Here is a 14,691-nt window from a genome sequence, read left to right as displayed (position 1 = left end):
AAAGGAAATTTTAGCAAAGCTAGAGAAACAAAGAGGATTTACCTGTGGGAGTGACAGGAATTAAATTGAGAGAAGACAGGGGCCTGATCATAGAAGGCTTTGCATGCTAGGCTGCAAAGCACCTTTGAGAGACCACTGCTTCCTGTGACTCAACCATCTTCTACTGAAGCCTTTCCTGGGGCCACACTGTCCCCCAAACGCCTCACAATGGCTCCTTCTATAATGAGCTATATGTGTGAGTCAAATCTACGGCCTTATGTTTGTACCCACAATTCCATCCTCTCCAGGATCCTGTAGACTGTAACAGGCTCCACAATATTGTTGAGATATTGAGGACAGAGGCCCCAGTGAATAAGAGCTGATCCTTCAAAGTTGGAACCCAGGTCTCACAGACATGTCTATCACAGAGTCAAGCATGTTCTCACTTTACTCACAGTTTAGAGTCCAGCTTCAGGAGGAAGCCCAGACGATCATACTCTGAAAAAGAAAAGCAGAAAATGTCACCAAGGTCAAGTCACTGTCGACACTAGCAGATTGCATACCCTGGACCTAGACAGCGGGGACAGATGCTGCTTCAAAGAGCAGAGCCAAATACATAAACCTTAACTAAATTAAGTCATAATACTCTCACTGAACACCGATTTTGTAAAGCATCAGGTTCAAAGCCAGGTATTCTCCAGGCCTTCTAGGCCAACCAGGCCTGTGCTTCTATGCAACTGCCTTCCTGTATTAATGTAGTACTTGAAACTGAAATACAGTAACCCACACACTGGATCCCTGGAGAAGTGAGAGGGTGGGAAGCAATCGCTGCTTCCTCTGAGCTCTAAGCATAATTTTTCTAAATCAGCCATGTTAACTATGGAGTGAAGATGTGGCCTCAAATCCATGGCAATGATCCTTTTGTGGCAATGACAAGGAATTGACAGACAGGAGATTTAAAATAAAATTTAAAAACAAACTGGCAAGACAATTGCAACAAGTGATAAATCATTGAAATTTTTTTAAGTTCTTCATAGCTTGCTTCTTCATATATTCACAAAGGTGAAGCAGTTTTACAAAATTGTATGAAGAACTAGAATTTTAAAAAGAAGAAACCTGGAAAACAGCATGGGGAATAATAACATGTAGCCAGGAGAAGAACAAAAGTGATGTCCAAAGGTCCCATGGACTTGCTGGTGGGAAATTACAATAAACAGAATTTGAAAAAAAAAAAAAATACAGATCTATCCCCAAGATTTCTCACAGCTAACACTAAGTGCAAAGCACTGATTTAACACTTTACAGCATCCTCAAAATAAAGCAGGATAATCACAGCTATTCCTGCATAAGGAAAATGATAGGAAGTGTCGTGGAATTGTTGCTTACAGTCTGTTCAACTACTGGAGAAGGGAGGAGAAGGGGAAGTGAGTGTGTGTGTAGTTGTTATTCCAAAATGGTCTATGAATGCAGCTCTCAGCTGGATTAATCTGAAGATAAAACAGAATACCAAGACCAAACAACTGGTTAGAAAAGACCAGGCAGCAGGGATCTTGAGGAACTCAGTCTTGATAAGCACAAATGGCCAAGACAGGGAAGTTCCATGTACTGACAAGCACTTCATAGAGCTCATTCTGCAAGGCTCGCTAAGGCCAGACGTGTGCACTTCACAAGCAGTGAAGTGCAGTGAGATTAACTCCTCCCCTTAAAATTGAAGATGCCAACTGGGTCACACAACGCAACAGAAGATTCGTCTCCCTAGAGAATGGGGAAAAGGAAGTCTTTCCTCAAAACAATTCTGGTTTTGCTTTAACTCAGATAAATGGATGAGAGACTTTCTTTAAGATAGCAGGAACTTTTAAAAATCAATACAAAAAAAAAAAAGGCTTCCATTTAAAAACCAAATGTAAAAAATTTACAAAAATTACTTCCACCGTTTAATACTCCTTGAACAGTCCTGTTTCATCATTCCATGAAAAAGAAAACCTCATTAGCTTGCCAAACACCTGTCGATTCCCCCCCATGTGGTCGTAACCACAGGCATTCCTGCTACTGCTTAGAGACAGTCAAGACTGCTTTGCACATAAACCCATGTTTTGGTGGGTTCCTCCCAGAGAAGTCAGAGATTGTTTTCTCCTTGCTGCAAACACAAATGTCAGAGGCCAAGCAAGAACATAACATTGATGAGGGAAGTAAAAGAATGTAATGCCCTCTCACAGGCGCTCACGCTACTTATTAAAACTAAAACAAAACAAAAAAACTAAAACAAAAGTTGTATTAAAAACAGATCCTTTTGAACTGCCTTGTTTTCATCACATATGTCCAGTAGAATTATCATAATTATATGTGTGGGTTATTTTCCAATGACATCTTAAGTTTTGGTAATCATACATACAACATGTTAAACATGTAAGAATGCTTTGCATTTTTAAAGAAATTATATCTCCCTTCCATGGCTCTTTTGGACTAACTGCTGTTTTCATTCTTTTGTTAAAAGATCCAAGTAGCAGGAATATTTCACTTTACTCTGTAAGAAAAGGTAACTGTGTGAGTCTGAGGATGATAAATGGCAACTGACTGAGTGCCCTCTTTGTCAGCGCCCAGAGGGGATGGTGTCCATCTGGAGACCATGCTCCGTGGTGGAGGGCCGGCCTCCAGCTAATGATCTGGAACAGTGAGGCAGGCCCTGTGTTGCCATGTCTTTTGATTTTTTGCAAGGCAAGAATCTGAGTCTTTTAAGTTAAATTTCCCCAATTTGTAAATATTGGCAACAAGTTTAAGAAAACTTTAAAGATTAGGAGGATCAACCAAAATATGTCTATGGAGTCGGCTAGCAGCTTCAAGAGTTCATTGAGTCTGTCTCTTTTGTGGCTGCGCAAAGTAAATATTAAGTAAATATGTGTTTACTGCTGTTACCAGGATTATTTGGTCAAAATGGTCATAAATCCAAATTAAATTGGTCTACCAGGATGCTAAAAGAGAATGTTTTTGTCACACCTCTAAGTGATAAATTTCAGGTGCTAAAAGTGTGGTGCTAGACTAAGATGCAGATTTTCAAAGGAAATATCTGAAAGTGCATGTTACATAATAAAGGTCTCTCTACATCAACTATAGAAGTTAACTGTAATACGAGATTATGGGAGAGATGATTTGAAAAATTTCCTTGGGGATAGCTGTGTTACGAACCCACCTCCCTGTAGGGGAAGAACAGGCAGTAGCTGTCTCTCAGGCAAGCCTGGTGAAGCAAGTTCAACACATAGCCCTTAAACTATAGGGACACGGTGGATGGCCCATGGGCCCCTTCTCCTGACCTCTCTAACCACAACAGAGGTTGGTCACAGGAAGCAGCTGCACTGGAACTGGCCTGCACTCCGGAAACTGTTGCAGAAGATGAATGAATGAATTCATAGGAGGCTGTTTCAGGTGTTCCAGAGATGTGCCCAGGAGGCAGACAGGCCCTCGGCAGGGAGGCCCAGCGTAAGCTTTGGGAGTCCCACAAGCTGAAGAGATAGTGAGGGGCCAGGCTTAGGTGACCTAAGCTTACATGACCCACATCAGGGGAACTTCAGAGGATGTGTCCAAAACACTCCCAAGAGCACCCCACAAGCTTTAAACACTTGCCAGTTTAGAGTGCCAACAAGATCTTTTGTCTTTTCTGCTCACATTCTCTCCCCCACCTTTTTCATCAATTCCAGAAAGTCCAGAAATGGCACCAGCAACTGGAGAAAAACCAAAGCAGGCACACGCCCTGCCCTGGTCAGGCTCTCACTGGTAAAGCCCTAATATGGGGAGGGGAAGTTACTGTAGCTTTGAATGAAGTGAAAGCTATGCCTATTACATAAGGCTGGACACTCTAATTTTGGAATCGGTGATTCAATGTGACCGTAGGACTCTTATTACCTCAGACATATCAAAAAATGCCCAATTTCCAACACAGAAAATATTTTAAGGGGACAGAGGGAGACAGATGAAGGTGTCTGATATTAACCCAATGTTTCCTGCATGTTCACTATACTGGTTGCACTAACTTAGCTGCAAATAAGACAATTTAAGGCTTCACCGAAGCAGGAAAGGCCCAGGGTGCAGACTGCTTCCGGCACAATCAGAACTGACAGGAATGGGCCTCCCCAGTGGCGCAGCAGTTGAGCGCTGGGTTGCGAAGCTGCCCGCGGCCTCTGCGGCGCCGGTTCGATTCCCGGCTGCTCCCCGGCCACCGGAGGAGGATCCCACATGGCGCGCAGACCTCTCCTGCCGCCCGCTGCTCCCCTCAGCAGTGTACTTCAGTCCTTCTGCCTGCTCTGCTCCCCACTCTGGCTCTGGTGAATTCTCTCACCCTCCCGCGCTTGTGACTGTACCCAGTGCATGTATAAACAAAACAAACAAACAAATAAAATAAATAAATAAATAAATAAAAACATGCCTCTATAAAAAAAAAAAAAAACTGACAGGAATGTGTATGGCCTCTTACTCTCCCTGACTAACTTTCCTTCCAAGTTGGGAAACATGGCCACAGTAACTTTCAGACACACATCACCTACCACTGTATGGGGGTCAAGAAGTAGCCTCTATACTAATGGCAAAACTCTGAGGGAAGAACCCTGGCCTGGCTTATATCAGCATCTCACCCCTTCATACTCAGTGAGCAAGGAGATGGGTTTTTACGTTAACCAGGGCCAGTTTGTCCTGCTCACACAATCCTAACCTATAATTATCAGTCTCTCTCGCACCAAGTGCAGGGTCTGGCACAGAGTTGGTGTTCTATAACTGTGCTGAATGAAAGAACAGATGGCGTGACTAACTAATCAATGGAGCCTGACAAGTAGCCCCAGACCTGATTGTTTGTCTTCCTCCATGCCTTGCTGCAATGAGACGATGCTGGCGACAGTAGCCACAGCTGGACCACCCTCCACAGTGGTGCTTCCCTTGCTCTGGCCATTCCTGGCTCCCAGGCGTCCAGTGACTACATCGCAGCTGCCAGCCTACAGAAAGTCTGCCCTGCTCTCCTGAGGAACTCCTCCTCAAGTCAGTTTCTGTTTTTTACTTCAGAGATCCCTTTTGATGACTCCAAATTTGCCAAGGTAATTCCCTTCTGTCATTTACCAAAGCCTAAAATGCAACCTTCTCTACAGAGTCTTCTTAAAGCTCTTGAGTAACTATGATAGCCCCACCTCCCACCCAGTCAGGGATCATACCTGAAAATCACTCTACTCTCAGGCCCAGCTACACATTCCTGAGCTGTTACTGCTGGTCTAATCCGTGCTCACTGTCTCATGGAGATCCCTGACTAGCAGACAAGCTCGAGCATAATTTTTAGCAAACAGCTTTGTCTGGGGCCCAAGAAGGGAAGCTTCAGCAAAGCAGGATCTGAAGGGACACTCTCTGGTCCCCAGAAGCTGTGAGTGTGTGACATCTACTTAAGCACCTCACTGCTCATGGACACACAGAAGCCTGTGAGGCAGCTGGAAGAGTATGACTCCCCAGTGCTGCTGGAGCAGAGTCACCCAAGATGCTGTGATCCGGGCATGGCTCCAGGTGGAGCCCAAAACACCTGTGCTCAGCTATCTCCATGACCTCTGTATATCTGCAGCTAATGGCCTTTTACAGTCACCAAGCTGCTCTAAAAAATGTGCATTCTGTAACAGAGCATCACACTATTTTGAAATACTTGATATTAAAAAAATGAGACTAGATTTGAAATCCATTTGTTCTATTGCAAGAAATTTCAACACTGCAATTTTGATAACGAAAAGGAAGCACCATTGGATATTGCAAACATAGTTTCAACCGTTGTAAGCTTTTGAATGAGTGTGAAAATGCTTTTACACTTTTTATCAGTTACTTGTGTGGACAGTATTTCTCTTTGATGCAACTAAGCATTTTTTATTTGTTTGTTTTTTTTGTTGTTGTTGTTTTTATATAGAGGCATGTTTTCTTTCTCTCTCTCTCTCTCTCTCTCTCTCTCTCTCTCTCTCTCTCTCTCTCTCGCTTATACATGCACTGGGTACAGTCAGAAGCGCGGGAGGGTGAGAGAATTCACCAGAGCCAGAGCGGGGAGCAGAGCAGGCAGAAGGACCGAAGCACACTGCTGAGGGGAGCAGCGGGCGGCAGGAGAGGTCTGCGCGCCATGTGGAACCCTCCTCCGGTGGCCGGGGAGCAGCCGGGAATCGAACCGGCGCCGCAGAGGCCGCGGGCAGCTTCGCAACCCAGCGCTCAACCGCTGCGCCACCGGGGAGGCTCCAACTAAGCATTTTTTAAAAGTGCATCATTAAGAAGTCTTACCTGGAGTTACATAAAGTCTTTTCAGGCATAACACTGATAGACTGGGCTGTTGGAAAAATCATGATATATTTTTTTCTTTGAAGAACACAGAAAAAAAATGTGTCATGATTTTTCCAACAGCCCACTAAAAATTTATGAACATAAAAACAAGTTTAAGTTTTTAACTACAAATCTTAATATATTTATTTTTGTTTTGTTTTAGTCTCCATTTATATTCCGTAATACTCTGTATTTCATTTTGCTCATAATTCTCTGATATAAAGGAAATTATATTTTTATAAGCACTATTTAGATACCCTAATTCCCCTCATGTTTATCTTAGCATACATACAAATGCTGTCACTTTCTACCTCCGCTCCCAAGTGTAAACAGCCCACACTGCTGTGACAGTTTCAGTATGAAGAGTGACCTCCCTGAAAGCTCTCCAAGCCAGGGCCACTCAGCCCATAAGGAATGTCAGGGAACAGAGCTGCCCTGTGTGAGCCAGCCCTGTCACTGGCATTTCCAGGCACCAGTGAAAACCACTGCAAACTCCCATCCACCATCACTGCGCTTTGCACAGAACAGATGCTTATTAAACATCTGCTGATGCTGAGAGTGAACACTTCCCACGAAGACCAGTTGGAGGAGTATTTTTAATATCTATAAAGCTTAGCATTTTGTAAAAGTTGTGGCATTTCATATCGGAGCGTACATCTGTGCGGGACAGGCCACTGGGCAGGAAACCCCACCCCAGCAAGAGAGGTCCCGCTGCCAGCGGTCTTGAGAGGGGTCTTTGGTGCCACTCTCTGAGCCACAGTGAACTACTAAGTACAAAGGACACGGGGGTACATGGAATGAGGACCTGTCCCAACTAAAATAGGCCACTCATTGCTGAAGAAATGGCCCTGCAGAGTCTTCAATAATAGTCATGCGGGCCTCCCCGGTGGCGCAGCGGTTGAGCGCTGGGTTGCGAAGCTGCCCGCAGCCTCTGCAGCGCCGGTTCGATCCCCAGCTGCTCCCCGGCCACCGGAGGAGGGTCCCACATGGCATGCAGACCTCTCCTGCCGCCCACTGCTCCCCTCAGCAGTGTACTTCGGTCCTTCTGCCTGCTCTGCTCCCCGCTCTGGCTCTGGTGAGTTCTCTCACCCTCCCGTGCTTCTGACTGTACCCAGTGCTTGTATAAATAAAAAAATAAAATAGTTAAGCATATTAAAAAAAAAAGAGACACAGATTTAAAAATAAATAATAATAATAATAGTCATGGGCTGGCGGAGACATAAGTTATACATCAGGGTGGGTAGAGGAGATGTTGGCAGCAGTCCCCAGCGTCAGACATGCCAGACGGGGGGAAACCTGAGGGAATCACTATTTATTCTGCATCCAGTGCTGCTCTCAGGATTCTTACCTACACCCTTGATTTCATTCTTACAACTCTTTAAGGTCAGCATCTCCATTTTATAGAGGCCCAGGAAGGGAAATAACACGTCTGGCTCCTCAGCTCACATGTGGAATTGCTGGGTGGTGTTGGAGTAGTCCGGGCCTAACTCTGAAGCTTTGGGCCACACTGAGGCACTGAGGAAATGAGATGAAGCCGACCCTCATCTAAGGAGAAAGGCAGCCATGAGGGCCAGCATCCCAATCACCATCTACCTCCCACCCAGGGGCATGTCAAAGGCCTCCCATGAATCCCGGGAATCTTCAGAAGCCAAGGGGGCTGGTCAAAGTGCAAACAACTCCCACATCATCTCAAGGCAGAGAAATAAATCATATCATGGGCTCAATTAATCAATGACAAACTAAAATAGGAAAAGCCATTTTATAAAATAAACACAGAAAAATTCACTGACCTAAACTAAATTAACTGACCCAGTAAAATAACTAAGAAGTTTATAAACTAAGAAGTTTATCACAAATGGGTGTATGCTGGCACAGCAAGAAGCTCCAGATGAGGGCCTCCCTGGTGGCGCAAAGTGTTTAAGGCACAACCTGTGAAGCTATCCGCAGCCACTATGGCACGAGTTCGATTCCCAGACAGCCAGGGAGCTACCCACATAGCGCAGCAGACCTCTCCTGACTCACCCACTGCTCCCCTCAGCAGTGTGCTTCCGTTGATCTGCCTTTTCTGTTCCCTGTTCTGTCTCTGGTGAATTCTCTCATCCCCCACACCTCTGGCCTGTACCCCTGCTCTTGTATGCATAAGTAAATAAATCTTAAAAAAAAAGAAGCTCCAGATGAGAACCCATGACTATGAGCCCTCCACCAAGTGCAGCTCAGCTCTTCCCTATGGGACACCCGGACCCATGGAGACAGGAACCTCCTTTGGTAGGTGACATCCCATCCCCATCAGGCAAATGGTCATGCACAACTTTCCTTCTACCCTGGGAAAATAGCAGATGCCTCAAGCTGAACACGCAGTGCATTCAATTCTATACATGATATTGAGTGCGTAGAGACCATGCCAGGGTATCTTGCAAAAAGTTGCAGAAGGATTCCAAGGCACAGCTGCCAAAGGAGCAGCTGGGACAGGGACATAGAACAAAAAGGCTCAGTTACTGTTTGTATCTTTAACTTTATGGAGCGTACCACCTAGTAGAGTATGTAGGTACAAATTACTACCAGATAATCATTACATGAAACAGAGTCCCTCTCTCCAAACAGAATTAATTTATTTTTTCCTATTGTAGAAATAACAGGTTTACTATAAAAATTCAAATGAAGAAATCTTATAAAGAATTAAGTAAAAATCATTCAAAAATCCCATCATCTAAAGTTTATCACTATAAACATCTTAGTGACTAGTTTTCCACCGATCTCTCTCTCCATAGTGTTATGTGTAGATGTACATATATTATAATTTTACTTACTTGTGACCTCCATCTACATGCTGTTTGTTCCTGTCTCGTGTACTCAACAATATCCTGGACATCTTCTGTGTCAGTAAAGATACATCATCAATTCTAATTACCACACAGTATTCCACTGTATGGGTACACCATTATTTACGTGACCCTTAGGTGTCCATTAAGTGATGGACAACACTATTTCTAATTTTTTACTCTTCATTTAACAAACTAAGCACCTATTACTGTTCTAAGTACCAGCAACATAGCAGTGAACAAGAGAGACAAGGTCCCTGGCCAAAGGAAGCCTAAAGTAGGGGAGACCAACAGTTCCCAAGTAAAAAAGCAGGTAAATAAGAGTGCTGAGAAGGAATAAAGAAAGACATAGCTTCTTTTTTTTTTTTTTAAAGATTCATTTATTTATGCATATAAGAGGTAGGGTATAGGCCAGAGGTGTGGGGGACGAGAGGACTCACCAGAGACAGAGCGGGGAACAGAACAGGCAGACTGACTGAAATACTTGCTGAGGGGGGGCAGCGGGCGAGTCAGGGAGAGGTCTGCCTCGCCATGTGGGTTTCTCCCTGGCCGGCCGGGAACCAAACGCATGCTGCAGAGGCTGCAGACTGCTTCATAGTGCGGTGCTTCACCCCTTGAGCCACCAGGGAGGCCCCAAGACCTATCTTCTTGGTGAAGGACTGCTTGTCAAGGGAATAGACTACTTCAGATAAAGTAGCTTGGGTGCAGAGGTAACATGTGAACAGACCTGACATTAGTGCAGAGCAGGAGGTAAGAGCACTCCAGATGGAGGGAGCAGTGAGTACAAAGGCCCAGGGACCAGGTCTATTGATGAGTAGCAGGGATGCCCATGTGACTTGAGGCCAGTGAGGGGAAATGCAATAAAGTGTTGAGATAATTCCAGAGAAAGTGTAGTAGAAGCCACAACAAGGACCCAGCAGATCATGGAGTTTGGATGTTAGTTTAAGTGCACCATGAAGTCAATGAAGAAACTTTTGTCGGAACAAGATATGATCTGTTTTACATCTTTAATATGGTCACCACATCTGGCACTCCTTCAAACATTTCTTCTGTTCTGCAGTCTTTGTCTTCTGGGACTACAATGACAAAGACTGTAAACCTTCTGGTATCGTCCCACAAGTCACTAAGCTTTGTTTAACTTTTAAATCTTTTTTCTTCTGCTGTCCGACATAAAGCTCCTATGACTTTATTTTAAAGTGCCTTGATTCTTTCCTCTGTCATCTCAGTATTGGCAAATTTGCAAGTTAAGATTTTCCTGGTTCCTTGTGTGATTAATTTTGTATTGTGTCTTGAAGATTTTAAATATTATATTATGAAACTCTAGGTCTTGCTAACATTCAATGGAAAATATTGATATCTTTGTTTTACCAGACAATCAACAAGACTGGGTTAATGTGGCAAGTTCTGACTGGCCTCGTGTGAGCTGTGGTTTCAATGCCAGCTCCATTGTCAAAGCCTATTCAAAGGCATTCCTGGTGTGTGCCTACCCTGTACCCACTGTGGGACTTAAGGGGAGGCTGCCCCTGAGTTCAGTTCTCAGAGTCTTTGGTATGCTGCTGTTATATGGTACAAAAGAAACGTGGACACCAGGGCTAATAAGAAGCAGGTTTAATGTACCGGTACTGACTCGCATCCCAAGGCTGAGCTCCATTTATACAAGTCAGGGGCTTACATACACTTTCAGCTTCTAGAAGGTTCCAGGTAGGTTTGCACTGGCAGCTGTACAAGGTCAGATATGATGTGGCCACACACCAAGAGGTGAGTTGTATAGCTGCATACCAAGGAGTAAGGGGTCAGTCGTCATGGGATCCCCCTCTTGGCAGTACATGGTTTAACATGAAGCAAGATTCATACCAGGGACTAAAGTGCATACCAGGAACTAAGCAAAAGGTTACTAAGCCCCCCAGGCTCCTTATCTTAGGTCACCATGCTTCACTGCTAGAATCAGGTGCACACATCCACAGCTTGGGGTTGGCCCAAGCATTCACAGCAACTTCATGGAACAGCTGTCCTGAGATTCTCTGCTTTCTTCTTGTACTTTCCCTTCTCCATCCTCTGGTCAAAAACCTTGGGATTTAGTTACACATTCTGGAATATATATATATTTTTTTAACAGCATCTTTTTTTTTTTTAAAGATTTTATTTATTTATGCATATAAGAGCTGGGGTACAGGCCAGAGGTGCGTGGAGGGGATGAGAGTATTCACCAGAGACAGAGTGGGGAACAGAACAGGCAGACTGACTGAAACACACTGCCGAGGGGAGCAGTGGGCGATTCAGGAGAGGTTTGCAGCTCCACATGGGCTGCCCCCTGGCCGGCCAGGGATTGAACCCGTGATGCAGTGGCTGCTGTTAGCTTCACAGGTTGCATCTCAACCCCTTGCACCACCAGGGAGGCCCCTGGAATATATTTCTTGAACTGAACCCAAATCTGGGACCAAGTAGCAGGAAGACAGAGAGAAAAAAAAAAGCAACCAAATTTCACCTTCCCCTCTTTGGATGACAGTTCCTCTGACCAGAGGTGAGGGTTCCCCTCCTCAGTTTTAGGTGCTTGAGACCCCATAGCTGTTGTTTGAGACTCCACAGCTGCCACTGTCATTACACCAGCCTGGAGACTGGGGCACCAGGGAGGAAAAGAAAACAATCTTTGGGATATACCCATCTACTTGAGCCATAGAGGCCATTTCTCACCCCAGAGCCATAACTAGAGATCTTCTTCTGGAATTATCTGTTTGTGCCCTGGTATCCACTGCTAGATTCCTTCTGCTTGAATGCAAGGCAGAAGATACCAGAGAAAAAGTGAGAAAGTCACAGCCAATGCAGTAGGACTTTCAATTCTGCCATCTTTCCCAATCGGATTGCTACTTATATTTTAGGCCATGTATTCTGTGCATATATCCTAGAATAAATATTCATGCTGGGAATATAGCTAGGGGAGGATCTGCCAGGTTGGGGATATGTGTAGATTCAAACTTAGCTAGATTCTACCATGTTCCTCCCCAGTGGTTGAAAACAACTTATCCTCTGACCAGAAGAGACACAAAGTTTTCACTGTACCCCATATTCACCAACACTATCAGGCTTCTCAAACGTTGTGATTTTGGTAGTTGAGCTGTGGTAGCTCACTGCCACCATGCTCTGCAGTTCCCCAGGTATTAACACATCAAATACCTTCTCGTGGTATACTGACCAAGTGGATTTCCTTTTTTGTGATGTGCCTATTCAGCATTTTGCTTGTTTCTATACTGGGTTGTTTCTTGATTCCTACTGATTTTTATAGTTCTTTGCTCTGGACACAAGCCTTTCTTGCTTATTTGGGTTGTAAGTATCTTTCTTGTCACCCTGAGTTGCCTTTTCATTTCTCTTAATGGTATCTTTTGACTAACAGGAGTTCTAACTTTAATGTTGTATCACTGATAAATCTCTTCCTATATGAAGATACAAATGTAAATTTATTTAACAAGTCTATCTTAATAGATGACCTCTCCTGACTCAGCATGTTGGTGAGGGATGCTTCAAACACACAGAGCCTAAGACAGCAGGACAACAAGGTAGAGAGTGGCCTTGAGAGCTGTACAGAGGTGATTGCCCTGTGCCTATTATTTCCTCTCTTCGAACATTCTGTATCTATAATCAACGATACACTATTCACCTGGCAAGATGTGTGTAAAGTTCTCAGCATGATGTTGGCACACAGTAGGCTCTCAATAAACAGTGGTAGCGGTGGTCTTTTCTGAACATCTTTCCCTTGCCTCACTACCACAACTGCCTGAACTTCAAGGCTGCTTTGTCAAACCTCACTCTCTCGCATTCAAGCACAGCAAAATGCATGAACTGCCCTCAAGAGGTCAGCAAAGTCTCCCTGTCACTCACAGGTAGCACCCACAGTGCAAGAAGCACCGCCTTCAATGAAAAACAAATTGTGAAAGTTAAGTCATTCTGGGCTCCCAAAGGGAAGCAAGGCAGTAAGCTAAAGAGTCACAGTAACCTCTCTTTCTGCTCACCACCAAGAGGCATAGCAGTGTGGAGTGGGAAGACTTCCTTTAGACAAAGGAGAGTCAAGCACCACTGAGCTTGGGAGATTTGATGTCAGGAAGGCGGGTGTGCCAATTTGAGTGGAAGTGTGTTGGTCCACATACATTCGCACAAGTGTACAGCAAAGGGCACCTCCTGGAGGAGTTGTGTTTTGAATATACAGGATGTGTGTGCAAACATGGAAAGAGGTGTATGTCCTCAGAAAGCCGTGATGTTCTCGCCAGCCTGGCACTCTGCTCGACAGCCCTGATGGTCATATACTCTAACAGGCCAAGAGCTTGGGGTGTCTCAATTCCTCTCTCTGCCTCAATCGTCTGAAAAGGATATGTACACAGCAAATAGATATCCTTTTATGTGAACCTAGACCACTCTGGAAGAGGAAGGAGCACCTACTGCAGACGCCGCAGTGCAAGCTTTGAAAGCATCTGGCAAAGTCTTCAGATATTGTATCCCACTATTACTTCCTAGGTCAAGAGACCCTAGAAAAGTCTTCCCAGGATACTGAGATATTGCACTGACCTCCCCAGATGCCTTCTAACTCATTAGGCTCCACTTCAGATGTGGCCAATGTTGAGTGCTGAAAGGACGATGTGGGGGTGGGAGGGGTTGTTGGGGGTTGGGGGATAGAGAAGGGAGATTGGTACCTGAGCCTAGTGTCTGTCCAGCGGAGTCAAAGGAAAGAACCACTGAATCTGTAACACAAGAGGACAAGTTCATTTCTTTCTCCTTATAGGAAAAATAAAATAAAATAAAATAAAATAAAATAAAATAAAATAAAAACAAGCTCCCACTAGCTCTGCCCAAATCCTCCCACAATGAAAAGTCAACTGGAGTAGACATCAGCTGCATTGACAGCCTCTGCAGGTCACACCCACCCATCCACTGGGCTTGGAGGCCCCGCCCAGCCAGCCCCCCAAGACTCCAGCCAATGGGAAGAACATCTAGGGGCATGGATAAGCCCCAAAATTCTTCATAGGCATTTCCTGACAAATTAAAGGCAAATTTATTTCCTTTTCCTTCCCATAATGAAAATAAAACTAAAATAAAGCAAAAGAAAACTTTCCTCCTTTATCTGGTAAAAGGCACTAACATTTCCCTTTGACTTCTCCCTTTCTTCTCCTACCCATGGCCTATTATTCTCCCTCCAAATGTGTTAAAGTAAATTAAAGGGTACACAATGGAATTTAAATAATGAAGAAGTCAAGGAGAGAAGACATATTATGCAGTCAGGGGAATGTTAGTGCACAAAACGCATGCCATGAGGACTGACACAGATGCTACAGAAGATTCCAGAAGGGCTTGCGCTTCCAAACAGTCAAATGAAAAAAGAAAGTAAGCAGCTACAAGATTCAGTGCATTCATTCATTCATTCATTCTCCCTTCAGCAAGTATTTATTGGGCATCTACTATGTGCAAGATATTATACTATGACTCTGAGATTCAATAGCAAACAAAAAAAGCATGGTCTCCCTGTCATCAATCTAAGAGAGGAAAAAAGTTACTAAACCAAAAATTATTCAACTAAAAGCTAATTAAGTGAGAA

At 44.3% G+C, this 14,691-nt stretch overlaps 1 protein-coding gene across 4 annotated transcripts in view; it reads right to left on the bottom strand.

Annotated features, from left to right (window-relative positions):
• ST3GAL3 (ST3 beta-galactoside alpha-2,3-sialyltransferase 3) overlaps positions 1–14,691 on the bottom strand; it is a 187,181-nt gene that overhangs the window by 91,560 nt on the left and 80,930 nt on the right. For 2 of the 4 annotated variants that reach the window (XM_054691530.1, XM_037500212.2), the window contains exons 3-4: positions 13,793–13,840; positions 435–477 (exon numbers count right to left, since the gene is read on the bottom strand). In XM_054691530.1, the coding sequence (XP_054547505.1) occupies positions 435–477; positions 13,793–13,840 (91 nt within the window). The remainder of the gene's footprint in view (positions 1–434; positions 478–13,792; positions 13,841–14,691) is intronic. The other 2 variants (XM_054691531.1, XM_037500213.2) reach the window with 1 other exon arrangement.

Source organism: Talpa occidentalis, unplaced genomic scaffold (genome assembly GCF_014898055.3).
Source record: "Talpa occidentalis isolate TD23 unplaced genomic scaffold, MPIMG_talOcc4v2.1 talOcc4.9, whole genome shotgun sequence".
NCBI lineage: Eukaryota > Metazoa > Chordata > Mammalia > Eulipotyphla > Talpidae > Talpa > Talpa occidentalis.
Note: the sequence above shows the minus strand (reverse complement) of the source record. Positions and strands in the feature narration are given on the sequence as shown.